Source organism: Macaca nemestrina, chromosome 12, assembly GCF_043159975.1.
Source record: "Macaca nemestrina isolate mMacNem1 chromosome 12, mMacNem.hap1, whole genome shotgun sequence".
NCBI classification, from domain to species: domain Eukaryota; kingdom Metazoa; phylum Chordata; class Mammalia; order Primates; family Cercopithecidae; genus Macaca; species Macaca nemestrina.
Window position 1 is genome coordinate 119,949,911 of NC_092136.1, and position 27,418 is coordinate 119,977,328.

At 55.1% G+C, this 27,418-nt stretch overlaps 1 protein-coding gene across 4 annotated transcripts; it reads right to left on the reverse strand.

Moving 5' to 3' along the window:
* Window positions 1–22: 22 nt before the first annotated feature.
* LOC105476355 (tripartite motif containing 29) lies at window positions 23–27,418 on the reverse strand. 4 transcript variants are annotated; one of them, XR_984045.3, is made up of 10 exons: window positions 26,409–27,418; window positions 17,649–17,744; window positions 16,603–16,836; window positions 14,787–14,985; window positions 12,029–12,130; window positions 9,734–9,826; window positions 7,430–7,528; window positions 4,085–4,161; window positions 900–1,224; window positions 23–193 (listed from the first exon to the last, which is right to left on the reverse strand). XR_984045.3 is itself a non-coding variant. In XM_011732203.3 (9 exons), the coding sequence occupies exons 1-9, from the start codon at window positions 27,210–27,212 to the stop codon at window positions 1,162–1,164; spliced, it is 1,767 nt and encodes a 588-aa protein (XP_011730505.2). In that variant the 5' UTR covers window positions 27,213–27,418; the 3' UTR covers window positions 23–1,161. The 4 variants fall into 4 exon arrangements, 2 of the variants coding, with proteins under 2 accessions (XP_011730505.2, XP_024646840.1); XR_984044.3 differs by having other exon boundaries at window positions 833–1,224; XM_011732203.3 differs by having other exon boundaries at window positions 23–1,224.

Sequence of the window (27,418 nt, forward strand, 5' to 3'; positions counted from 1 at the left end):
TGGTCATTCAATACAAGAGAAGTGACAGATCAATGGTTTATTCCAAAGGGGAAAGCCCAAGCTGGATATCTCCCTCCCCGACCCCTGCAAGCTGACCCATCCTTCCAGAGTCCCCACAGGCCTGGGGCTGTTGAGACGGAGAGGTCCCCACTGTGCTGCTCCTGGTTTTGTCTCGTCTCCAGTCCCTGGGCACCTTGACATGCAACATGGGTGGTAATCAGAATGAGGAGGCAGCCTCTGATGGGGCAGTGGCTACGGGTGGGGGCAGTGTGTGAGGCATCCTTTGCAGCCAGCCCAGCCACACTCTCCATCGCCAGAGAGAATGCCAAATTATAAACCGAATGAAATTCTACAGGCAAATGGTACAGCAGCTGGGAAATGGTAGCTGGGCCAGTAGCTATTTTCATGGGTGGATCATATCGTGTTAAGGGAATTATTTATCCCAGAAGAGGGAAGAGAGGAATATCTTGGCTAAGGTCATCCTGCCAGTCAGGAGAAGCCACCCTCCAGGGACCACAGACTCAAAGTGGCTGTGGTGGAGACCCACTGCCTGCATAGGGCGATGTCAAGACACTGAGAGGTTCCCGTCTGCAGTGGCCAAGGGCTGCAGGCTCTGCCACGCTGGACACTGATAGGTAGGACTAGAGAGAGCACGTAGGGCCAGTCCTCTGGGAAGCAGGAGGTGGGCCATGTGAAAGGGAGATGCGTGGCTGTGCTGTCCAGGTACCTGCTGGCAACACTGGGGGATGGGGCCTTGGAGAGAAAGGTCTATAGGCCTGGAGACAGCAGGGCGTGGGCAGGAGAGGCAGGCTGATACCGTGCGGGTACTCACTGCTAGCCCCCAGATCCAGCCCGAGAGGAGGAGGGTGGTGGGTTAGGGCAGGCCCCACCTATCTCACCCCTGTGATGCGTTGGCCTCTGAGCACAGGAACGATGTTGACCATCTGAGGTCATGAGGCAGGAAAGGAGTCTGAATGGAGTGTGGCCAGTGGGGAAGTTGGAGAGGCCAGAACCTCCCCGAGAGGCTGGTAGAGGGCTGCAGAGGGCAGGTGCAGGACCAGGCTCCCTTCCACCCAGACAAGCACAGTAGCTTAGAAGGCAAGAGCAGCAGGGTCAGAAGGAAGAGCAGGGGTGTGGCGCCTCATTCCTTCCGCCAGGAGCTCATGGGGCTTCGTTGGACCCAATCCCGTTGCCTTTGTTGACGTAGAATGGCCGGTAGTGAGACTGTGGGGAAAACAAAGAGTGGTCAGGGAGGCCAGATGACAGATGAGCCCGCTAGCTAGACCCACCCTATCCTAACCTGCCCCAGGAGGTAGCAGTGATCCAAGCCCCGACAATTCTAGGAGCCTTTTGGCCTGATCTGCAAGATCTACCTACCCTGTGATCAGGGGCTGGCCCCTAATGTCAGGATTTACAGGTTTGAATCCTAACTGGAGTCCATTCCCATAGTTAGTGGGTGAGCTTGAACCTCAGCCCCCCATCACACTGGTCGAAATTTCTCTCCACAGCTCAGGAGGTTCCTCCAGCGCTACCACAGCTGCTATTTATATAACACTTTCTACTCCACGGAACTTCACAGCACTGTGCCGAGGGCTATATGCGGATGCACTCATTTAATTTTTACAACCACCCAATTACATAGATTACTATTATCATATTCATTTTATAGTTGAGCAAACCAAGACACAGAGAAGCTAGGCAACTTGCCCAAGGTCACTCAGCTGGTAAGCAAGGAGCCGGAATCCAAGCCCCAGCAGGCTGCCTCCAAAACCCACACCCCCAGCCCCCAGTTCTCGGCATCACTTCTCTTATGGCGAGGGCTTCCAGGATTTTCTTTGGCTCTCTCTGCATAAATCTCCCTTACAGAGGGGGTGCAGAGAGGGTAAACAACTGCCCCAGCCCAACACGGTCCTAGGCTCCCCACAGCCCTTTGCCTCTCTCGTCCTGCTCCTCCTCCCCCAGCCATTGGTATTCAGGGAGCATCTCTGGAGAGAGAGCCCAGTGACAGCTCTCCCAGCCTTCTCCATGCATTGTATCTCCCAGTAATTTCATGAAATCAGCGTGCCCCACCCCACCCAGATCACTTCATCAGGGCCCTGAGGAGGCAGCCCTCCAGGATGGAGTGGAAGAGCACGGCTTAGCTGCTGCTCACCCAGGCAAGCACCATCAGTCCCTGGAGGGTCTCAGGAAGAGGATTTGTCCCTGAGCTGGGTGAGAGGCTAAGCCCACCCCCATGCCCTGCGGATCCCAATACAGGAGACATCATTTGCCCCTCATACACACACCCCAAGGGTGCACTGCCCTTGGCCCTGTCTGCCAGGGAACTGACACCTCCTGGTCAGCTCCTTGCCTATGTCTGGTTCACAGCAGGACTTGTGGGCCTGAGGGATGCTCAGACCTTGCTTAAACCACCTATTAAACAAAGGAAGAAACTGGGACCCAGGGAGGGGAAAGAACAGCTAATTACTGGCAGAGCAGGGCCTGGACCAGGTCTCCTGACCCCCAGGGGCCAGCCAGGACCCCAAGCAATTCACAGGGCAAAGTGAATAGATTTGGAAATGGCTGAAGCCTTTCTTTGAGGAAGACTGGGTCAATAATATGGGTTGCAGGTCGATGAACGGCATTGTCTGGTTAAAAGCCCAGAGTGGTAGGTGGGCATCAGAGCAGACTGCTCCCCTCACCTTCCCTTCCCCTCCCTGGCTTGAGGTCACAGCACATATGATAGTTGGAAGAGCTAGGAAATCATCCTAATTACAGATGGGAAAACTGAGGCACAAAGGAATCATTCTTCCTCACGCAAGGTCACACAGCAAGTCAATGAGACAGCTGGGGCCAGCCCCCAGGGAAACTGATTCCCAGCTCAGCCTCTCTGCACCCCAGCACCTGCCCTCCACTCTCCCAGCGCTGGCTGCTTGCTGGACACCAGAACCCTGCCCTGCCAGGGGCCTCAAAGTGCTGATGAGCCTTCTCTTCAGGGTCCCAGGCTCTGAGAGGGTGGAAAAGTATGTAGTAGGGAGGGGAAGGACTGAGTCTAGAACGGAAACCTTCTTTTATCTCCCCATATCTGCTTTCTGCAGTCCTGCTGTTGCAATGCCCCTGGGCCCAGCTCCAAATTACACACACGATCACTTAGCTCCCATTGCCAGCAATTAAAGATTCTCTCCAATTAAACTATCCCCAGCCATTCTCTGTGTTCCAGGGCAAATCACCTCTCCTGCTCTGACCTCCAATTGCAAGGACAGCAAGAGCCAAGGGCTGTGGCCCTGGTTCCAGCAGAGCTCCTGATGCCACCCACTTGCCACAGCAGCTGGCTGACTCCTGTAGCAGGGCCTAGAATGGACCTTCAGGAGCAAGGCATTCAGGCACACGGGGGCTCTGCATGTGAACTACAGTCCCTGATCACGGAGCTCTCAGTCAGGGTCAGCTATGTCAGATCTAACGGGCACTGGAGGTCATCTCAGTCCCCACATCATAAAAAGCAAGAAAGTGTCTCAGAGAGGGTATCTAACTTATCCAGGACCCCACAGTCAGCAGGTGGCCTGGACCCCAAAGCCATGCTTCCCTGTCTTGCTGCTCTTCTGATATCCCTGGCCTAGGGTCATTAGATATTGAACCTAAATATGTCTATTCCCAACTTTCCAGCCTCTCCCACCCCCACACTATCACCCCAATGGCCTCTATGCTATCAGCACTGGAGAACTGCCCCGGGGAGGTGGGACCCATCTCTAGGAGGAGGCCTGTCCTCCTGCTGGGCTGTTTTACAATCCCAGAGCTGGCAGAACCCAAGCTGTCATTCCACTAGCATAGGCATCCAACAAGCATTCACCAAATAAAAACCCCAAGGCTGCCCACTTTATAGATCAGAAAACTGAGGTCCAGACAGTGTGTGTTTAGCCAGTCCCCTGCCCATTAGCCCTGGCTCTCTACTACCCTCTGCTGTGTGCAGGTATTCAGGCCACTGCTGCCTCCTTCTCTACCCCATGGCCCAGAGAAGTCATCATCCTCCCACAGACCCTGGAACCTGTTGCCCCCAGGGAGCCGGTCTCTGGATGTGCCCAGGCCCTCCTGGCAGTGCTTTCCTTACCAGCATAGTCTGCTTGCCAGATTTCCAAGTCTGGGGCTGGGCCTTGGGGCTTTGGCTCCGCATGAGGGAAGGATAGCCTGGGAAGACAACAGACTCAAGTCAAAGGGAGCACCGCTGGTGGTCAGGGGCCCCCGGGGCCAGAGCAGCACAGCTGCCTTCTCCAAAGTGACCACCAAGCATCATCCAGCCCATTACCAAATGCAGTCGCCTGAAGAGGCGTGCAGCAGCCAGGGCGCCGCAACCGAAATTCCTGGGGAGGCTGGCCAAAGGGAGGAGGCAGCAAAGCAAACAGGAGGAGGAGGAGCTGGCCAGGTGGGCTGGACCAGGCAGCAGGGGAGTGTTGCACCCACATCCAGTGCAGCATCACACTGCTCTGCAGGGATTTCCACTCACCTTCCCCGGAGGTTTACACCACAGGCCCTCCCCTTCCCAGAAACCAGGAGCACCACGCATAAGCATGACCTGCCAGAGTTTCCTGGCAGGAGGCGCTCACTTGGACTCCCCTGCGCTGTTTGGACGATGCTTCCCATTCACGGAGCCCCACTTGTGCCAAGCACTGTGCAAGGGACTTTGTAGATGTCTCCTCACTGAGCCTGGCCCCTGTATCTATGAGCTATGGAGCTCAGCAGTTTGCCTGAGTTGTACAGCTTATAAGCAGCAGTCAGGATTCCAAACCAGGTGCTGCCGGACTCCCAAACCCAAATTCGTGTTTTTTCTCCCCAGCTCTGTGGCCTCTCCCCTGTTTCACTAGCCAGAGACTAGGGCCTAGAGAGGGCCAGGAATTTGTCAGTGTGGCCGCCACCCAGGGTTAGGACAGCAAGTCCGAGAGGCCCAGAGCAGGTGCGCTCTCTGAGCTTGGTTGCAAAGATGCTAGTCTAAGGCGGGGCCACCCTGACTCCCTCCGCCTCAGCCCAGACAGACCAGAAAGGAGCTCTGGTTCACAGCACAGTGAAGGCACTCTCAGTGTCAGCCATCAGCCTGCAGAGAGGCCTGGGAAGACATAGGCCATGACCTGGATGCTGAGGCCCTCAAGAAATAAGCAGGGTCTGTCCTGGGCCAGATCTCTGTCCAGTGAGAGGCTGCGGTCTGTCTTGGGGAAGCCCCTGTCCTGCCCTGCTCTAAGCGAGGATGAGCAGGTCAGGCTCATGATGAGCACTGCCAGGCTGCCTGTTGGGCTGGCCCTTCCCAGGTTGGCACTGAGCAAGGAGGAGGGGGAGGAGATGGAGCAAAGGACCTGGATCTCTTCCTGCATCTGGGGGTGGGGGCAGCCTTGGAAGGGGGGCATTCCAGGGATCCTGAGTGGAGATTAAGAGGGGTAATTCAGGCCTCATCTCTCAGTTCCCGGAAAGAAAATCCCACGCCAGCCATGAGAGAGGGGAGAATGGAAACAGGGGTGGGGTCAGGGTGGCCCAAGTCACCCGCCTTGTGCAGAGGCAGAAGTCCAGATAGAGTGTGCTGGGGTGGCAGGTGGGGCATGCATCCCTCTCCAGGGAGCTCTGGGGAGAAGGGACCGGCACACCCTAGAAGTGGCAGAGAGCCCCCCGTGTCCCACCTGGCCCGCTGTGGGAGAGAAAAGGGGAGGAATGGAAAAATGGGCAGGTACCGGGATTAGTTTTAGACAGCCCACTGCGACCCAGTGGTTTGGAAAACTCTGCAGTGGCCTGTCCCAAGGTGGTGAACTGATAGGGGGTTTTCCCAGTGCCTGCTGGGAGAGAGAGAGGCATTAGTGGCACAGTGCTGGTCCCACGAGGGGCCAAAAGGACCCACCCCTCATGCTGGAGGCTGCTCTGAATCACACCTGAGGGCGGCCACCTCCCCTGCCAGGTGCTCTGTGGTCCAGGCTTGAGCAGAGAGCAGAAAGGCACCTGCTAGAAGCCAAACAGGCCAAGGCAAGTCCTGGAGCTCCCCAGGCCCGGATCAGGGCTAGGACATGCCCGGGGCTTCCGCAGGCTGGGACCCTCCACCCATAGTCCTGTCTCCTTCATCTTGCCGGCAGCTCCAAGAATCCCTGCCCTGGGTATAGTGTAGGACTCTGGGCCAGAAGGGACAACTGAGTGACGAGGCCTCAGAGGCCACTGCTCAGGGATCTGTCTGCCCTGCAGAGCCCCTTTCCCTCTCCTGAGCCCACCCAATTTGCTGATCTTGACTTGCAGGCCAGATGTTCGGGGTGCCAGAAGAGAGACAGGGTTACTCGCACCACAGCCATTAGAGCTGTCCCTGGGATCTTTCAGGAGATACATGAGGGGCAGGGGCCCATAGCTGGGGTCTGGTTCAAGCCTGCCCCCTCGGGATGCCCCCAGCCCCAGGGGACAGGAGGCATCGACCACTCTCCCTTGTCAGAGTGCTGCAGAGCACCGCAGGCAGGCGGGGGACAGAGTGCCAGAAAAGAGGATCAGTCTTGGGGGGCCTTAGGGTCGTCTGGTCCTGCCTTTCCCAAAGGGGCGCCTGCAGGATTGGCTCTGCAGGATGCTGGCAGGTGCTCCATGGCCACAGGACCCTAGAGCCAGCCAACGCTGCGAGTTAAATAAACTCTGCAGTAGGAGAAGCAGCACCCTGAGGATCAGAGAGGTTGGGTGCAGGGGATATGGTGTGTCCCCCCGTCCTGACCACTGAGAGCTGTTGTTGCAGCGTGTAGGTAGAGACTAGAGAGTGGTGAAACAAGCCCTGGGAAACGCTGATGTAGCCCAGCCCCCACTCCTGTCCTCATTTTCAGCAAAGACCATGGCGGCAGCTCCCGGGCTCTCATCTGGCCCCTGTATCTATGAGCTCAGCAGTTTGCCTGAGTTGCACAGCTTATAAGCAGCAGTCAGGATTCCAAACCAGGTGCTGCCGGACTCCCAAACCCAAATTCACGTTTTTTCTCCCCGGCTCTGTGGCCTCTCCCATTTCACTAGCCAGAGACTAGGGCCTAGAGAGAGGCAGGAATTTGTCAGTGTGGCCGCCACCCAGGGTTAGGACGGCAAGCCCGAGAGGCCCAGAGCAGGTGCGCTCTCTGAGCTTGGTTACAAAGATGCTAGTCTAAGGCGGGGCCGCCCTGACTCCCTCCGCCTCAGCCCAGACAGACCAGAAAGGAGCTCTGGTTCACAGCACAGTGAAGGCACTCTCAGTGTCAGCCATCAGCCTGCAGGGAGGCCTGGGAAGACACAGGCCATGACCTGGAAGCTGAGGTCCTCAAGAAACAAGCAGGGTCTGTCCTGGGCCAGATCTCTGTCCAGTGACAGAGGCTGTGGTCACTGGACAGCGAGGTGAGGGAGGAACTAGCAGCTCAGGGAAGAGACCCAAGCAGGGTTTGGGAGGTGTAGGGCAGCTGTGGAGGAAAGCAGGGGCCAGGGTGGGCAAGCTCACCTTTCAGGGAGAAGGAGGAGCTGCCTTGGACGACGGGCAGGTCATTGTCAGAGCTCTGAATGCTGGAGGAGTACTCCCAGACCCGGGAGGTGTAGTTACCTGGCAGGGCAAAGAAGGGCTGTCAGGTCCCCACAGCTGGGAGGGGGAGAGGAGGCAGGACCAGGACACAGCCAGGTCTGTGACTCTCCAGCCGCCGGCCACAACTTAACCCAGGATGCCACTTGTGATCCCAGTGATACCTCACCCCCATCCTTCTGCCACCATAGCTACCTTTCTAAAATATAAAGCGTAGTCCGGTCCCTGCCCTACCTAAAGGCCACTGTCCTCAGAATAAGGCACAACGTCCCAAGTGCAGCCCATGGCTCTGTCGTGAGTTGCTCTCCCCAGTCCCCGCCACACATCCACCATCTCCCACTTCTTGGCTTTGCCTCTATCCTCCCTCCACCACTGGACATTCAAACCAGGCTAAGTCTCAGTGTCTGAGACACTCCAGCTTCTCTCCTGCCCCAGGCTATGTACCCAGACCCTGTCCTCTGCCTAGGACACTTCTCCTGCTCCCCACCCTCGGCGATTCAAGGGTGGGGTCTTCAAGTGTCAGCTTACATGGCACCTCCCCAATGTCTGCATGTGCCTCAGCCCCATCCCCACATCATCCTGCACCCCCTACCCTCTGGGTGGCAACTATATGTTCAATTGTCTGTCTCCCGCAGTGAGCTCACATGAACTAGGAATGTGCCTGTCTGGCCCCTACATCACACCTGGTGCCTGGCACAGAGCCTGGTTCCTGGAAGGTGTTCATTGTATGGTTGATGGACAGAATGCATGAACCAATGAACAAATAAATACAAACACATCCTAAAACTTGGGGATGAGACAGTTGATAGTTGCCAAGTTGAATAGGCTAGCACACGCCTATGTGCAGGCATGTCCCATAGTCCAAAGGAGAAGGCAATGGGAAGGGAGTGGGAGGAGCTGCTAGGGCACTCAGAGGGCACTAGAGTGGGGGGCTCAGAGCCCCCGTGGGTGATGCACACTTCTCCAGCACCCCCATCTGCCAGGCTTGAAACATCAGTGACCTCCTTAGTCAAGCTCACCCCTTGGCTGCTTGTGGGGAGGGCTGGGGGCTGACTTTCGGGCTCAGGGGTCAGAGATGGCTGGGGCTGGCCACCTGCCCCTGTGCAAAGCCCTCCCACAGGGATCCCAGGCAGCTTCTGTAGCAAGGCCTCAGTGAGCACGTCTAGCCAGGGCTCTGCGAGGCCAGACACCTTGCCCTTCTGTTCACTCATGCCTTTAGTCTCTCTCTCAACAACTGCTTCCTGACCCCCTCCTACTTTTGAGCTCTGGGCCTGTAGCAGCAAACAGGACAGACACAGCTCTGTCCTCAAGGTGCCCATGGTCTACTGCATATGTGGAGGAGGGGTGCCACTGGTCACGGCTGTGAATCCAATCCTGGATGTAGAGGCCCAGGCATTGCTGTGGTGCCCCTGACCCTCCAGTCTCCATGGCTCTTGTCCTCACAGAAGAGTCCTCCAGTGCTATGTCTGGGGCGGGGACTGACCCAGTCCCCTCCTTCCCCGTGCATGGCTGGCACGTGACCAGGAGCCCCCAGGACAGAACCAAGGGCTCCCAGAACCAGGTCTCATTGAGTGGATGGCCCTGCCCCGGAGCAAATGGTCCCCTTGGAGCACTGGGCAGAAGGAGACCCTGAACTTAGCAGCTCCCCCTAGGGAAGCCACGTCCCCACCCCCATTTCATCTCATCTAGGTCTTAAGGTGCTGCTCACTCGCCTCACCTCCTGGAGCTCCAGGGCCAGTCCCATTTCCTGCCATGCCTTCCTTTCCAGTCACAGCCAAGCTAACAACTAACCACTGTACGACTTTTCACTGCAGAAGTATGCAAATCAGTAGATTCTCTGTGGGCCCTCGTGCCCTCATACTGGCTGGGGGGCTTCCCCACACTTAAGCCCAAGGTGGCTGCTCAGCCCCAGTTTTCCCCAAATCCTTCCTCAGGAATCAGAAGAGCACACGGACTCAAGGATCTCCACGGATGCCGAGATTGCTGGCTATTTTTCCTCCAGCCTAACTGTGTGCCCCATGCATGTACACACACACACACACACACACACTTTAAGCTCGGTAGGTAGGACCCCTCTCCACCCGTGTCTGGGCCCCCTACCCATCCCAGCTTCCCACATTCATCTCACACTGGGTCTGAACCCCGTGCCCCCTGGCCCCACCTCTATACCCCTCCTGCCTGCACAGTCCCCATGAACTCTGTGCACCCTCAAGCTGAGCCACCACCTACCTTTGGTGCCATAGAGATTGTTGAAATTCTTCTGGGTGTTCTCCTTGGTGAAGCGGCCGGGAGATGAGGGCTGGTATGATGTCCGGGCCCCACCTGTGAAGCAGATGAAGGGGGCTGTCATTGCAGAAAACGGTCTCATGCAGGACACCTTGTCCCCAAAAAGTTGCCCAAGTGCCCATCACAGGACCTGGATTCCACCACTGAGAGAGGTCCTTCGGGTCTGACGTAAGGCAATCAACTAATTTATCACCAAAATTGGCATGCTTTTGAAGAGTAGAAGGGCTCTGTTAGTAACCATGAGGAGAGCATCAGCATAAACCTGGAGAGGCCATGGCAACCACAGGGGCAGAAGCGGTGGGAGATCAGAGCCTCACTTCACAAGTGCTTTCCTTTCCGCACACCTGGGCTCTCACAACAGCCTTGTGAGGAAGCAGTGGGGACTGATAACCCCACTGATACCCAGCTGAAAACAATGAGCTCCCCATGTGTGTTCTGGTCCTCTATTACCTCTGTCCCTCCCCACCTGACCCTCTCATAACACCACACCCCCAGTTCTGGCCCTGCCAGTCCTTCCTGTAAGCTTTTATGCCTGTGGTCCCTGATGCCCTCTGCCCATCGCAGTCATGCCCCTCTACTGAGCACAGGTTCCCGGAAACTCACCCCTCCTGGGAAGGAGTCACAGTCACTGTCAATCCCACTGACCTCAGAGCTCCCAGACTCAGGACCCAGTCCCTTTAGGAGCTTTGTTTCTTTCATCTCCTTGGTGACTCCTTGGTGTCCTCCCCACACCTCCACCCTGAGCCTGGGAGCTCCCAGAGGGCAGATTTCCTGTCCCTCCCATCCTCAGCATAGGCTACCCACAGTGCTTGGGCATGGATGCTGGGGGAACCTGCTTCTTCCATCACAGACATCATAGACTGACTCACAGCAACAGAGCTGGGAAGTCTCCCAGCATGTGAGCACAACCTCCCCTCTCTTCAGATATGGGTACTGAGGCCTGCCCAAAATCCCCCAGGCCCTAAGCTGTCAGGGTAGCATCATAGTGGGTGCTGTTGTTCCCTCCACCCCCTCCCACACCTGCAGGAGGCTCACACCAGGCCCTCAGTCTCCTACAGAGCAGGAGAGACCCACAGGAGCCCATCAGGGCACTCGATGACACCCCAGGGCCTGGTCCATGGATGGTAGGGAGAGACAGGAGGGACAGGGCTGGGGCGAGGCCTGGTGGGGTTTCTAAGGAGAGGGGAGCTGGGGCTGACTGGTTAGAACAGCTTATCCTCTCCCAGAACTTGCCTAAAGGCACAGCACCCTGGGCAGGGAGGAGGCAGGCTGGCTGGCTGGGGCCTGGCCCACACCAGGAATGTCAGAGGAGGGAGAGCCCAACAACCAAGAAGCCCAGGGGTTGTTTTCAAACTGGGTGGGGCGGCACAGGTGCTTTTCTGTTGAGCTCATCTCTCCAAATCCCCCAAGCCTCTCCCACTGTGTGTGTGTGTGTGTGTATGTGTGTGTGTAAGACATGTGTGAATTACTGATTAGCTCCTGGAGGCTTCCCCCTCCCCAGCCCCTGTGCCTTCCCCATGCCTCCCTCCTCCCCCAGTCCCACTCTCCCACCCGCACAGGCACACACTCTCATGGTCCGAGGGTCGGCGCACCCGCCCTTATGTAACGGATATTTCTGTGGTTTGTTGCTGGCGCCCAAGAATGAGAGGCCGCCACAGGACAAGGACAGGCAGGCACTGGTCTATGCTAGGCCAGCACCTTGCAGGCTGGGACTGTCCAGGGCCTGGGAGGGAGGGCCAAGGGAGCCAGGGTGCAGAGCCGGGAAACTCAGAAGAAGAGGCACTGCTCTCCCCGCCTAGGGGAGCAGAATGGTCCTGGGGTCGGCAGCCATCTCAGAGGGCTCAGCCCCTACAAAACCTGAGCCAAAGCAAAACACAGCACCAGCCTGGCAGAAGGGAGCCCAGGAGACCTCCGGAAAGAAAGAGAAGCAGAGGTGTGGGCTAGAAGTGAGAGGGCAAGGAGGGCAGAGGGGCTGCCTGTGTGGCCGAGGAGGATTGCCTCTGAGGAGGTGGCACCACGGAACTTCTCGTTCGAACCAGGATGCTTCTGAGAGCTAACGCAGACGCTGTTCATAATCACATCAGGACAACGTGCAGATGCCAGGACTTTCCCACACAAACTGGACATACCATCACCCCCACCCAGAAGGAACCTGGCTAAGAGTCACTGCATGGACTTTGCAGGTCCCCTGGGCAGCAGGAGAGATGCTGGGTCTAAGGTGAGAGGGCTCCCTCTTACCTTTGGGTGTCAGGTACATGGAGTATCTCTTCATGGTGTCCGGTGCACTCCACTCACCCCCGAAGCTGTTCGTGTAGTTGTTCACGTAGCGATGGTCACCACCTAGGAAGGAGAGGGTCGGGTCAGCAGAGGAACCAGGTAGGAAGGAGGAGGCAGCCCACTGGGGACTTTGGGGGCTCAGATGAGTCACCCCATAGCCCACCCCCTACGTCCCAGGGAGAGCCAAGTTTCCGCAGCCTCCGAGAATATGACGCCCTGACCGGCATTTGCTCGGTTCCTGAGTTCTTGGTGGAGAGGGTGTCTGCAAAGAGCCACCCACCCTCTCGGACGGAGCCCTTGTGAATAAGATCGTGTGCACAGCACTTCCGAGCACTTCACCTTTACAAGGTGCTTCAATGCCCATTTCTTATTTGATCCATACATCAACTGTGGTTACATCCCCCTGAGACAGATAAGGAAATTGAGACTCAGGAAGTAAGAGAAGCAGCTTGCCCAACGTCACATGGCAATAAGGGCAGAGTTGGGGATTGAGCCCTGGCCCTCTACTTCCGGGTTCAGTCCCAGCCACTGCTGGCAGCCTAAGGTGAGGGGACGAGGTCTCAGTGTTGGCCTCCATGGCCCAGGTATTCAGGCAGTGGAGTGAGCTGCTATGGCAGGGGCCACTCACCTGCAGACTCCCTAACCCCCAACTCAAACAGATCTGCTGCTCGACGCTTGATTTCCCTCAGCCACACCCAGTCCATTCCTTTCTCTTGCAACTTCCCCGTGTTCTACTTTCCCTGTCCTTCCCTCTCTCTCTCTCCTGAGCAAGAGGAGGAATGTGGCTGAGAGCCTCGTTCTTCATCTTCATCACCTGCACCTGTCTGTGCTCTGGTGCACAGTAGATACTCAAAGAATAAACAAACGCCCTTCTAGGTGTTAGCCCAGCCCTGTGCCCCACAGAACCCAGGATGAAGTGGCCTGGTGTCTCCTAGCACAGGGGCCTTTGAGGTGTGGATGAGTTCCTGGTCTGGTGGGCAGGCTGGCATCAGGGAGGAGTGGATGGTCACTCCACTGTCTGACTCACCGGCCACCACCTCCTAGAGCAGACACTCTCCCAGCATCCACACAGCAGCCACACAAAAAAACAACATAGGGGCAGAGGAGCCGCCCCCACGGCCCCAGGCACAGGTGTGGGCCACTGAATCAGCAGTGCCTATCCCTGCTCCTGCTTGCCACCTCGCCACACACCTCATACAGGACGCAGGGCCACACCTGTACAGAGGCCGTGGCCAGCACTGTGACCTAGAAATGGGACACTGAGCGGCCAGGAGGCTGAACAGTTTCTGCAAGGCTCATTCCACCCCAGTCTAGGCCATCCCCCCAGGCCTGGCCAGACCTCACCGGAGGGGCTCCCCTGCCAGGTTTGTACCCCAGGGCTGATGATTATCACACTCCTCAACCCCACTGTTGCAGCCACCGGCAGCTGCAGCTTCTCAGATGAGAGGGCATGGGAGACTGAATAGCAGAGTGTTCAACCCCACCGTACCCCCTACCGAGCTGTGCGCCCTATGAAAGGATGCGTCTCTGAGGCTCAGCCTTCTCACCTGTAAAATGCAGTACACCCCGCAGGGAAAATAAGGTAATGTGCATGAGGAGCTCAGCGAAATGCCCAGCATCGAGCGAGCACTCAATCATTGTCAGCTGTCACCATCACCATTAGCATCATCACTATTGTCATTAGAAGGAGGATTTCGGGATCTGAGTGCCGTTTGAAGCCATATAATCATATGGCTTCTTGCTGAAATGGCTTATCTGTCCTTGGGTGTGACTGAATGTCCCCCACATTTCATAGGGACACTGTGATACTGCCATCACCAAGGTGCACAAATGGCCTCCTGAACCCCAACCCTTCCGCACACTCCTATCACCCTCATGTTCTTCTCCTCCCCCAAAGAATCATATGCTGTGTCTGGAGAGCAATCAGGGGTCCTTTCCTTTGGGGTATTCACGTCTAGCATTCATTAATAAGGCTGTACTCTCAAGGCCCCGTGCAACACCTGGGACATCGGGTGGGGCCTTGGGGAAAGTGCCCAGGCTTCAGGCCCTAAAGGGACTGGGTGGAAAAGGACTTAACAATGTTGTTTCTCAGGTTCAGAGGTTTTCTGTGAGATGATTCAGTTGACCTCTGAGGGGACAGCATGACTCAGAAGAAGAGCTGACTTCAGGGGAGCTGGTGAGTCACAGAGACACTGTCCCACCATCCCCAGCCCAGCCCACCAGGCCAAGTCCAGCCTCTGGGCTCAGCACTGCTCAGCATGGCCATGATGACAGGCAAGTCCTCCCTCCAGGCATGGCTGCAGTTCTAGGTCACGTCTGCTAGAGTCTGCAAAGCCACCAGTTTGCAGTATGGCCCGTACCAGGGGCAGGATCCACACAGCTGCCGGGCAAGGCCCGGCAATTAGATGTAGATCTGAACAAAACCAGTCTCTGAGTTTGATGGACAACTCACAGAGAGGAGGCATTTGTGCAGCCAGTGCCCAGGATGTCCCTGCTCTGGAGGCCTCTTGTTATAGCTGCATAACTTTGGCAGCAAGTTCAAAGGAGGGGGAGGGTTAGAATCCCTGTATCCTAGTCCAAACAGCCTGAGGAAGGGTGGATGGGTGGGTAGGAACAATGAGAATAAGCTCACCGGACGCCAGCCCATGTCAGGCAGCAGGAATTGATTTGGGACAGAAAGGTCCATGGCCTTGGGGCCCAGCCACGAGAGGGGACCTACCGTTCTCCATGTGGTTCCTCTCAATGAAGTTACGGCTCAGGTCCGCCTTGCACATCTTCTCAACGTGGCGCATGCATACATTGAGCAGGTCGTCCTTGAAGTTGCCTAGCGACTGTCCCAGGCCCTCCCCCTCCAGCAGGACATGATAGGTGGGCAGGGGTGGAGGGAGAGAGTAATTGCTCATCAATGCACCAAATTCCTACCAAGAAAGGAAAAAACCATTAACTGCCTGGGTCTTCATGAGCTATGAGGACTCTTCTCTGCCAGGGGCTCTCACAGTGCAGCTGGGGATCTCAGTGCTGCAAGCCCCACTCTTCCTCACTGGACGTTTGTTTCTTCTGTAAGGTGAAAAGGTTCAGCTAAAACTCACTGGATGCTAACAGCCCTGATGGCACTGGCATTGAGATGTGTGACTCCACGACTCCCACCGCTAAAGCGGGTGCATCTGTTTACCTCATAGGGTTTGTGAGAGGGACACAAGCTGTGAAGACTGGGAGTGAATGCACTAAAGAAATGCAAGGAATGACTATGGTATTCAGGGTCAGCCACGGTGGTATTTCTTTCTTTCTTTGTTTCTTTCTTTCTTTCCTTCCTTCCTTCCTTCCTTCCTTCCTTCCTTCCTTCCTTCCTTCCTCCCTCCCTCCCTCCCTTCTCCTTCCTTCCTTCCTTCCTTCTTTTTCCTCCTTCCTTCCTTCTTTCTCTTTCTTTCTTTCTCTCTCTCTTTCTTTCTTTCTTTCCGAAGCCTCACTCTCTCGCCTAGGCTGGACTGCAGTGGCACGATCTTGGCTCACTGCAACCTCCGTCTTTCGAGTTCAGGCAATGCTCCTGCCTCAGCCTCCTGAGTAGCTGGGATTACAGGTGAGTCCACCATGCCTGGCTAATTTGTTTTTGTTTTTGTTTTTTGTAGTAGAGATGGGGTTTCATCATGTTGGCCAGGCTGGTCTCGAACTCCTGATCTCAGGTGATCCGCCCGCCTTGCCCTCCCAAAGTGCTGGGATTACAGATGTGAGCCACCACGCCCGGCCCACAGTGGTATTTCTACCTTTACCTGCCATGCTCAGTGCTGCCTTTGCACTTCTCATTTCCCTTCCTCCTCACCGAAGACTCTGTCCTCCCTCTCAAATCCTAACCGGCCTCCAAGACCCAGTTGAAACTCCACCTCCTCCACAAAGCTGTCTTAGCTTCCTCTAGCCCGCCTGCCCTTCTCTGAGCTTCTACAAGCACTTATCTCCTGAGCCATATGCTTTATCATTTAATTACACACTTTTCTATATTGTTCTCTAATTGTACATGTCTTATCTTCCCAGCTGGATTGCAGTTGCTTGGGGGCAGAAACCATGTCTTGTACTTCTCTATTCGCCACAGCACCTAATAGAGTACTGGGCATGCAGTAGTATCCAAAACACTCTAGCAGATGGAAGGATGAATGGATGAATAGACAAATGGACTAGATCCAAGATAACAAATAGGCAGCACTCCTACGCCACTGCCCCTCTACCCGATTCACTGATCTCAGAAATCTTTCCTACCGAGCCTACGGCACTGCTAGCACATATCAACTGAAGTTCATAAAAGGTGATATTTGTGTGCCATCTTGAGAGTAGGTAGAGAAATGGATTGGATTAAAAAATTAAACAGAGAGAATGGCGCTTGGATAGATGGATGAATGGATGGATGGTTGGATGACTGGATGGTGAATGAATGGATAGATGAATAGGTAGATAAGTGGATAGGTGGATGGATGGATGATGGAGGGGGGTCTCGAAAAGTGCACGGGGAAATTGAGGGCTTGAGTGACAGAGGAGTGGCTTGTTACCTGAAGAAACAACACAGAGTCGCTGATGCTGTGCAGCTGCTCCCGGGTCTGCTTGTCTTCATTCAGCACCTTGGCCCTCTCATCCAGAGCATCCACAATCACCTTCACTTGGTCCACAGCATCCTGCTCCCGCTGCTCCAGCGCAGCCCTCACTTCCTCCTTTTGCTTCTCCAGGTCCCGCACCAGGTCCCGGAAGTTCTGCTCCAGGATGGCCTTCTCATTGGTGGTGAAGCTCTAGAGGTCCAAAGTCAGGGAAGGGATTAGGCAGGGCTTTAGTTAGGGAAAGAAATCTCCCTAGTTGGGTATGTCTTTAGGTTTCCAGCACAGGGTCAGGGCATTCCCACTGCCCTAACCTGGCAAGTCTGTTTAGCCAAGAATCTCATTCAAAGGCATCACTGAGGGATGCCACCTACTGATAGAGATAGCCAGGTTTGTTCACAGCCCACATTCCTACCGTGGCTCCTTCCTCTTGGTGGGTTGATATGAGCCATCATTCCCTGTGGGCCCCAAAGTTCTCCCATGGGTCACAATATGCTCCCTGAAACTCTAACCAGAACCAAACATCCTTCAGAAAATGAATGTATATGTAGAAATGTGTATTCAGAAAATTAATGTGTATGCCAGCTGTGTATGTAGTCAGGGTCAAGCAGGCAGTGATTTCAGATTGTAGTTTGCAATTACCCAAACCACGGCAGACACATATTTAGCCACAATGGCATAAGTAGAGAAGAAATGGTGTGCATTTGGTGGCTGGGGAGTCTGGTGGGCAGAACAGACATTGGAGAACATCAGAAGACACACTGGGGTCTTTACTTGCTGGGATAACATGAAATGGGTATTAGGTCACAGACAGGATCCCACCTGAGTGCCTGGCTCAGACTGAGAAGGGCAGTCAGTGAGAATGTCAGAGGACGTGGGAGAAGCCAGAAGAAACACATGTGGGATGTCTATGTGTGCCTGAGACTCAAATGGGAGCCAAGGCCTGCCTCTTTCCAGGCAGGCCTGGTGGGGTAAGGGAGCAGCAAGGTGAGCTTGGGGGCGCTCACCTTGATGCGGTCCTTCTCCTTCTGCCACTTCTCAGCTTCATCCTCAATCTCAATGATCTTGAGCTGCAGCTGCTCCTTTTGCAGTGACAGCTCTGTCTGCAGAGAGAGAGCCAGGATTGGAGAAGTCAGGGGGAGGAGATGGAAGAGAACCAGAGAACAAGGGAGAGGGTCCACCCAGGGGGCACACTCGCAGCCAGGGCTCATCACTCATCTACTCAGCTCTTCATTCAGCAAACATTCATCAGGACCTCGGATATGCCAGGCACCATGCCAGTCGCCAAGGATCTAGCAGTAAGTTAAATACCATCTTGCTATATTCTCAGGCCACTAGGGCTGGACATTCTAGCCTTGTCTTTTTAAGGGCTAAACCTCTGCTTGTCTCCTCCACCCAGCATGAGCAGGAGGGAACTCATTTACAGGGTGCTTGCCCCTTTCAGTGGACCTGCAGACACTGGGAAGAGAAAGGAAGGGGACCCAGCCCAGCTCAGCCCAGCCCAGCCCAGGGAGTGTCTCAAGGCAGTAACAGTGTGCAGCATTTCTATGGCATGACGTAGGGCTGTGTTGCAAGCAGCAGCCAGGGTTACCTCTGGCGTGGACTCCGTCTGGGCATGCACAGCTATAAAACCTGTTTATGGGAAAGGGAAGGCATTCTGCAGTTTTGGCAAGACAGGGACTTTTACCCAGGGGCTCTGGGGAAGGAGAAGGCTAGAGAGGAAGGCAGTGTAGAGTGGAAGAAGGGGTTGTAGGGACTCCTGCTCAGGAAGAGGACACAGACTGTTGGGGTCTGGGGTGGTTTAGGAAGAGGTTATATCAGTAGTGTGCTAGGACATGAGCTTTCACTCCCATATTCACCTTCCATTTGGGGAAGTGCCCTTCTCTGAAAAGTGGCCACAATAGAGACAAAAGGAGAGGCATGAAGCTAAGGCCAGTCCCATCCAGCCAAGCCTCTGTTCTGCTGGGCTGCCCTGTAGGACTCTCAAAGCCCCTTCCAGCATGGACAATAGGTGAATGATCTCCACCTGACAGAACGAAGCATCCAAGGGAGCCTTGGATTGCTCCAGATTTCCCCACTACCACTGGGTTTTGAATGCAGAGTCCCACCCCTTTCTCTGGTCATCTCCTTGACGAGCCTAAAAGAATAGTCAAGGTGAGGAAGCCACAAACCTCTAGGAATGTGGGTTCCAGCAGCCAGGAGTCATGAGCACCTGGACACGTGCATCACTACACGGCACAACTTCTGAACGCCCCACCAGGCCAAGGGAGGGCTAACAGCGGACCTGCTGCAGGCACCCAGGGAAGTGGATCCGATGGCAGACAGAGTTTCCCTGGCCTTCTTGGAAAAGGTGCCCAGAGGGTGGGGAAGGCATCAGGCAAGAGCCGCAGAGCTTTCCAGACAGTCCTTGAATCCCTGTCCTCCCCGCCCCCACCCCCACATTCCTGGGCTCTCCAGGCAGGGAGATTCAGAGTTGTTCTCAGTAGCATTTGCCCCACCAGCAATGGGCTGGAAATGCCACAGCATGGAAAATACCATTACCAGAGATGGAAAAGAGGACCTAAGGAGATGAGGATGGAGAACTGGCCCTATCTCTGGAAAAAAGGCTGGAGAGAAGCCAGCAGTCACTAAATAAGATGGAGAGAGAGTGGAAAACAGAAAGGAGGCCCACTGTAAGGGCAGAAACTAGACCGTCACACTCTCTGAGGATGCAGAGCCCAAGAGTCCAGGAAACACAGGCTGGCAGATCCCATGGCCCCAAAGGCCTCCGAGGAGGCTGGACCTGGCAAGCAGATCTGAGCTGTGAGGAAGAGTCCAAGAGAACCAAGACTGGGGTTCTATCCCAGGCACCTTTCTCACCCTGGAGAACTCCTGAGTGAAGCCCGAGGTCGGGGAACAGCTGGAGGCCCCCAACCTCCTGACCCAGCTCAGCGATGGAGGAGTTGGCACCTGGGTTCCTCACCCTACCTTCCACCCCCAGAACAAGGTCTGATGGAAAGGAAAACAGAGAACAAAAGCACAATCCCTCCCACCACAGGCCAGGGCCCAGCGCTCGTAAAAGTCCTGTCTCAAATAGGGGATAGGCAGCCCTTCCATGAAATGAGCAATGGTGGGCTCAGAGGGAGCTCACCGGGAGCACAGGACAGCAAGTGCCTCTGAAAGTTGCCTAGCTTCTCTGTGCCTCAGTAGCCTTGTCTGGTCCATGGTGGGCAGGAAGAGGACCTGCCTCCCAGGGAAGCTGTGGAATGCCCTGGGATTGGGAGTGAAGCTCCCAGAAAGCATCTGGCACAGCGTGAGCACCGTCTGAGCAATGGTCCCCATCGTCACTGTTGTGTGGGCACCTTCCATGGACCAGGGGCCAGGCCAGGTGCATTCACTCACACCATGCTCGCAGCAGTGTGTGCAGCGTGGTGGGCAGGTGGGCCCGGCATTGGCAAGTGAGGAGCGCGGCAGGTGTGATCAGGTGAGGTGTTGGTAGTGTTCAGAGGTGAGGACAGTGTATGCTGTTGGATTGGGATCCAGATGGAACGTGTACACTGTCCAGACACACAGTGAACAGCAGGCAGTGCATAGAGGCTGGCGAGGTCAAGACACTGGGCTGAATGCAAGACGGAAGCATAGCTCATGGATAATGGAAGATCAGAGCACACTGGCAGAAATGAAGGAGGAAAAAAGGGGATGAGGGTGGACTAACCACCTGCAAGTGGAAGAAGGTCTGACCAGAGAAGGTGAGGGCTGCATGGTTGGGGCTGCAGAGGAGGAAAGGTCTCCCCAGGTGAGCATGGATTCACTGGCCAAGACAGACGAAGGAGATAGAGTTCAGGGATGCAGAATTCAATGGGGATTAGAACAAAGAAGTGTCTAGGCCAAGGGCAGGGTGATGCCAGTCCCCCCGGAGTCCATCCTGTGTAAGGGAGCCAGGGAAGAGGGCAACAGGGCTAGCTGAGCACCGAGGGGTGGAGAGCAGAGCCAGAGGTGTTGGCGGATGACGTGGAAACCTGTGAGGGCAGGGTCAGAAGGAGAGACTGTCTGCAGCTGTGGGTGGAAGAGTTGGTCAGGGTGGAGGAGAGACTTGGCCTTCTATTTCTCTGGGGCACTGAAGAAGTTGGACACAGGCTGGGAAGGGGCCTTGTTCCCACATCATGTCTTCCAAGACCAGACTGGCAGGACACAGCAGGTTCTTGGAGTTCCCTTGGACTGGGAACTCTGTGCTGCTAGAATGCTCCTTTATCACCTCTGGGATGAGTCCTACCCTGTCAGGGGAGGAGCATTTGGGGTGAGACCTAGGGATGCACCTCGTGTCTGTTCAGCTCTTGGCAATTTTTCCTGTATAGGAAGTAATATAACATGGGAAGGTTTAAAAGATGCTGGGCTGTCCTTCAACACTAGTAGAGGGAAGGGAGTGTTGATTACTGAGCATCTACTATGTGCCAGGACTTTTCTCCTTTAACCAGCAAAAGCCTCCTGTGGAGGTAAGTGGCATCATCCCTCCCCTCCCCGCCCCATTTCACAGGTGTGAAAACTGAGGCCTAGAAAGATTACACAGCTTGCCTGAGTTCTCACAGGTGGAAAGCGGTAAGGCCAAGCTGCAACAATAGGGCTCAGATCCTATTCTGTGCCTTAAGAGGCGCATCTAGAGGTGGTGGCACCGGGCTGTCCTGTGTGCCTTCTGTGGCATTGTCCTTCCCCTTCACTCCTACTGACCTAAGCCCCACCATGCTCCCTTCACCTCGCAGATGGCCCACTTTGGCAGTTCCACGTCTTTCCTCTTGCCCCCGCTTCCCTCCCAATTCCCTCCCCACACCCTCCCCATTGTCCTGAGGCCCCAGCTTTCTCTCTCCCTCTCTCCCTCTTCCTTCAGAAAGTGGTTAAAGGCCCTGATGGCTGACAGGGCCTCTGATCCCCACAGTCTCACCCTGCCCACGCCTCCCTCCTGACTTCCTACTCTCCGCTTCATTCCTCCCTGCCCAGACCTGTCCCTAAATGACTCCTTTGTTCCCTTCTCCCACACCTGTCTGGTTGCCTCTTGCTCTCTGATGCCAGGATCGGGCACTGCATGGGCCACCCAGCCTTGAAATCCTTCAGCCTTGGGTGAGCAGAGGCTTTCCTGAGAGCAGACGGGTGGTGCAGCAGCTAGCAGCGCCTCAACCTGGATGTGGTCTTCAGGTGGAGACACACCTGAGCACCCACCTGGATAGGTGTACCTGCACTGCCTCCAGGGAGGGGAGGACTGGCCATGATCTTCCCCTGGCCTGAATTCACTACAAGGCCTGTCGGCTGTGACATTTGCCAAATGAGCCAGTTAATTGCCAGATTTGTACTCCCAGACAAATGGTAATTATCTGGATAAGAATCTGAAATGCTGGATAGATTTCCCCATTTCCACCCGGACGTCAAACAGCCTGGGATCAGTTAGTCTGCTTAACTGGGATTTACTGTTCCTTTTGCTTCCTCACAGCCTCAGGTCAGGGGAGGGGTGAGACGGGGCAAGGAAGGTATCACCCTGGCCATCTCCAGGCCAACAGTGGGGAAGAGGACAGAATGCCAGGCCCACGGAGTGTTAGCAGCCCCCTCGGTCTCCTTCACCTTGCAGATGGGGACACAGGCATAGTGGGAACCTCCCCTCCCTGAGCCTTGGTTTCCTTGTGGTGAAATTGGACTAGATCTCCGATTCCTAACCCAGCTACATATTAGAATTCTCTGGGGAGACCTTTAAAATACCTCCTTGGGTAAGGACTGGGAATTTTTGTTTCAACAATGCACCAGCTGATTGTGGTCTGGGGATTGCTGGCCACTGGACTCGGTGATCTCAAGAAGACCCTTCCGATCCTACAGGAACAAAAAGGCTTAAAATAGCAGAGAGGAATCCCAGCTCTGCCAATCTTGAGTGCTGTAACTTGTGTAAGTCTCTTGACGACTTTGAGCTTGTTTCTTCATCTACAGGTAGGACATGCTGGGCCAGGCACTGGCACTCAGGTGTGTGCCATAGACACTGGATTGTCTCCTGCCTGCCTGTCACTTTGCTCCCCTGCTTCCTGTCTCCAAGCCTCTTTTATTTTGTTGTTTCCCCCTTAGCACCCAGAGAGGTCACCCTGCCTCCTTTCTCACCCACCCCGTCCCAGAGCAAGCACTCTCCCCAAAAGTCACCAAAGTCTCCAGGGAAAGTGGGCCCAGCCCCTCCAGGGCACCCTGGCCTTTAGCCCAGCTCCCCTTCCCGAATCCCAGAGAGCTTTCCTGGGCAGACCAATGCTGCTCAGAAACGCAAGGACCCGTGGCTTCCCATGCCCAGCAACCAGTGGCTCAGCTTTTGTGGAAGAATTGGGCAACGAGATGAAAAACAAAGCCACGATATGGTGAGAGAACTGAACTGAACCAAATGGTGGGGTTGAGAGAGTGGAGGAGGCATGAGGCTGAGCCTCTCCAAAGCAATGCTCCTGGCTGAGTGACCTCTACACATGCCTCGTCGTGCTGCCACCCCAGAGCAGGCCAGACCCATGTCAGGGCAAGGCCACCCAAGAGCAGCCAGCCAGCCACCCAGGAGGTCTTAACATCCTGGCCTGCTGAAGCTTGAGATAGGCAGAAGGAAGACCATGAGACACAGACAGGGATGTATGTGTACATTTCAATCCCACCCCCCTAACCTAGCCTGGGAAGTGTCCAGTGGCAGAGGGGAAGACAGGAGGACATGTATGGGACCTATTGTGACATTCAGGGTGGAATTGGAAACATGCTGACCCAGGGAACACTAGAGGAAGGTGCTGTCATATTGTCGCACCAAGTGATCTTTTTCTAACAGAGACTCTGCTCAGAGCTGAGGCCCAGGAGACAGGCACCCACAGCCCTGGGTGTCATCTTAGCCTCACACAACCAACCAAGGCAGGTCTGAGGCTATGTCACCTGGGCCTTCACCACTGGCCTGCAGAACAGGTTCTGAACAAGGGCTGCTTGCAAACAGCTATGTGTGGGCTGATGTTTGGGTCTGCAGGAGATGCCTCAAAAGGATGCCAGGACTGGCATGCTCATTCACTTTGGCCCATCTACCCATTAAACCTGCTCTGTGCCAATGTCCCCCACCTCTGACATTCCAGCAGAGCCAGGCCGAGACAGCTGGGATGCCCAGCTCAGTCTCCTGGCTGCCTGGCTCCACTTCTCCCTGCCTAGCCCTATGCTGCAGGTGCACATGAATGTGCACACAAACGCACAGGCTACCTGAAGCTCCCACCATGACGGTTACTTTAGGGGACCAGGCATTTTCTCCTAAAGCACACATATCCCAATCCCATCCCCTTGGGGCCCCTTCCCTGAGGCATTCTCAAACACTGGAAGAGGGCTTAGGGGGCTTCCTCCTCAAACAAGGACCTTGGACAGGCCCCTTCCTTCCTCTATGCCTGTGTCCCTATTTGCAAGGTGAGGGAATACTCTGTTGGCCTGGCATTCTGTCCACTGCAACTTGATGTTGACTGATAGCCACTCTGCGTAACTGGGCGGGTGCTCCCCAGTCCTGTCTGTGTGTATGAGCCCTGCCTCCCGACCTACATCATGAGCCCTCCCTCAGAAAAGAACTGTGAGTCCCTCAGCGGCCCCCATACAGGAACCTGAACTCTGAACTCTGAGCTCCTGGCACATCCAGACGGGGCTGCCCAAGACCTTCCTGCCCACCAGAACCACCTCTTCCAGGGGTACCCAGGCTTAAGCAGAGATATCCTTGGTTCAGTCCAAATTTGAGGCCAAATCCTACATAGAAGATGATCAATATTTTGCTTGTAGTCGAGGTGGGAACCTGAACCCTCCGTCTTCTTGACACCTCTTTGCCCCCTCCTCATCCTGAGGCCTCAAAGACATTTCTAAGAATGCTATGGCTCTGTGGGGTAATTTGAAAACCAACAATCTAGCCTCACCCCTTGGGAAACTGAGACTGAGAATGGAAAGGACTTATTCACAGTCTTACAGTTAGTTAGAGGCAAAAACTGGCACTGGAACTCAGTCACATTTCCTAAAACCTTGTCTGGGGCTCTGCAATTTCTCAGTTGCTGTGATGAGGATGATTGCCTCTTATTCTGTCTAACCTCCCAAGTAAGCTCCCTAGAATGACTTTCATGGCCCCTATCCCATCTATATCTCTCAGTATGAAGCCTGAGGCCACACTGGGGTCGGAAGATGGGGGAAGCTGGAAACATCTTCCTGGGCCAAACAAGGCTTCTGGAAGGGATCTGTGAGTACATTCCCCTCCCTACCTCAGCCCCTTCTGTCCAGGGGTGTGAGTGAGAGATGAAAGGAGAGAGTAATCAACCAGCTCCTCCTGGTCAGGAAGCCTGGGCAAGGAGGAATCCTGTGCTGTCCAGATCTGAGACGTGCAGAAGCTCTTCAGGAAAGTGGAGTTCACTGCTTTGGAGGTCAGGAAGGTTTGCCCCAGGAAGGCCACCTGTAGGTGTGTACCTAGGGAAGAGTGAACCCCACATCTGTGGGGCAAAGGGCAGTGGCCACAGCTGGGCCCTTTGCTCAAATCACCTTCCCCAGGTATGCTACATCCACAGGCCTGCACTTGCCTCTGCTCCTCCCCATAGAAGTACAGGCACAGGCACATAGAACTCATGCAAACACTCTTACGTATCACATATACAAATACATGCAAACATTCACAAAGGCACAAAAACACCCACGTGCACATAAAATAAACACATATACAGATGCTCCTCAACTTGTGATGAGGTTATTTACCAATAAATCCATTGTAAGTTGAAAATGTGATAGGTCAAAAATGCTTTTAATACACCTAGCCTACCAAGCATCACAGCTTAACCTAGCTTGCCTTAAACTTGTTCAGAACACTTACATTAGCCAACAGTTTGGCAAAATCTTCTACTACAAAGCCTATTTTGTAATAAAGTGTTGAATTTTATGGAATACTGTACTGAAAGCATAGCACTTTCACACCATCATAAATCAAACCACCCTAAGTCAGGGACTAGCTGATCTACACACAAACTCCAAACTTCCCCAACAGTGTCCGCCTGCAGGAATAGGTGTGTCTACACACAACTACACATGCAAAACACAGGGCCCAGCTGAGAGAAGGATAAAGGAGGCTGTGGAGGAAGTCAAGAGACCAGCTGGGGATCAGCTAGAACAAGCAGCCACTGTACCACAAATAAAAACTACAAAGACAAAAGAAAGGACATTTCAGTGGACCCCAAACTTCTCTCTTCTAGTATCTTTCCTCACCCACAACCCATTCCCCAGGGGCCAGACCCACTCAGATTAGAGGAATTATCTCTTCTTCAAATCAAAAAAAAAGAAAGAAGAAAGAAGAAGGAAGAAAGAAGGAAGGGAGAAGGGAGAAGGGGAGGGGGAGGGGGAGGATGAGGAGGAGGAGGAGAAGGAGAAGGAGAAGGAGGAGAAGAAAGAAGCACCCCAGCCAGGCACAGCGCCCAGGAGTGAGTTCTGTGCTATTGGGTCATACTCTCTGACCTGACTTGAATTTATCCTATGACTTTGGTCAGGCCCCCAGTCTTTTCTGAGTCTCCATCTGCTCATCTAGAAAATGTCCGGTCTCCTGAGACATTAGGGGATTGGGGAGCCACCTCTGATCCCCAGGTGGGATTGGGGGGACACGGGGTATGAGGGGAAAGAAATGTTTTCTAAAAGAGCCAAGGACAGCAGAAACGTAAGCCCCAAACCCGAGGAAGCTCCAGTGGAGAAGATGAAGGTCGGAGGGGTGGGGTGAGAGAGGACAGGCCTGGAGGAGCAGGAGGGGCCCCAGCATTTACCTCCTTCTCGGCCTTGGCCTCCTCCACCGTCACGGTGCTATGATTCTTGTGCTCTTGGAACATGCAAAGGTAGCAGATGCAGGTCTGGTCAGTCTGGCAAAAGAGCTCCATCGTCTTGCCATGCACGGGACACTTGCGGGCCTCAAAGTCCCGGATGGGCTCGAGCAGCTGGTGGTCTCGGAAGGCGGCGCCCTCCAGGTGGGGCTTGAGGTGCAGCTCGCAGAAGGAGGCCTGGCACACCAGGCAGGACTTGACCGCCTTCTGCTTGTTGCCGATGCAGGAGTCGCACAGCACCTCCTCGGAGCCGGACTTGGACCGTGAAAAAAGGCCCGTGTCGGCCCGGGGGTAGCTGTTCCGCCGGGTCTCCCCGGGCTCCATGATGGACACCGCGGGCTTCCGGGACTCTGAGAAAATGGACTTGCGCAGCTCGCCCTTTTCGGCAAAGGTAACGGGTGGCTTCTTGGCAGCCCCCAGCTGGAGCCCTGCGTACGGCGACCTCTTGCCTTCCATAGAGTCCATGCTGAAGTAGTTGGAGTTCTTGTCCTCCCCGGACTCGACAAACTGGATGATGGGTCGCCGCCACTCATTGCCCGCGAACAGGGCGCTCCTCCCTTCCCCTGGCTTCAGGGCACTGCCCAGGCTCTTGCCCTCAGCTGCCTCCCCGCCGTGCCCGTTGGTGGTCTTGGCATCCTTGCCGTCAGCCTTGGTGCCATTCTCCAGGCTGCCATTGGGGCCCGACGGGCTCCGGGCATCCCTGGCTTCTGGGGTCGACCCGTTGCTCCTGGAGGCATCTGCAGCTTCCATCTCAGGATGCTTGGCTGATCTGTTTCAGGCTTGCTGGGGTTCAGGATAGGTGGCCTTTCTGGCTGGCGTCTCGGCAGGGAGTGGGGCAGGCAGCCACAGGGCCTAGAGACACACCTGTGAGGAGGAGGAGGGGGAGTAGGCGGAGGAGGAGGAGTGGGAGGAGGGGAGGAGCAACAGGCACAAGCCTGACACAGCGGGCCGGGAGA

Excerpts from the sequence above, each read along its gene's own strand:
- LOC105476355 (XM_011732203.3), bottom strand. The coding sequence starts at position 27,212 with ATGGAAGCTGCAGATGCCTCCAGGAGCAACGGGTCGACCCCAGAAGCC. Across the intron at positions 4,162-7,429 it reads CTCCTCCTTCTCCCTGAAAG|GCTATCCTTCCCTCATGCGG; the intron begins GTGAGCTTGCCC and ends TTGTCTTCCCAG. Across the intron at positions 1,225-4,084 it reads CTGGCAAGCAGACTATGCTG|TCTCACTACCGGCCATTCTA; the intron begins GTAAGGAAAGCA and ends TTTTCCCCACAG.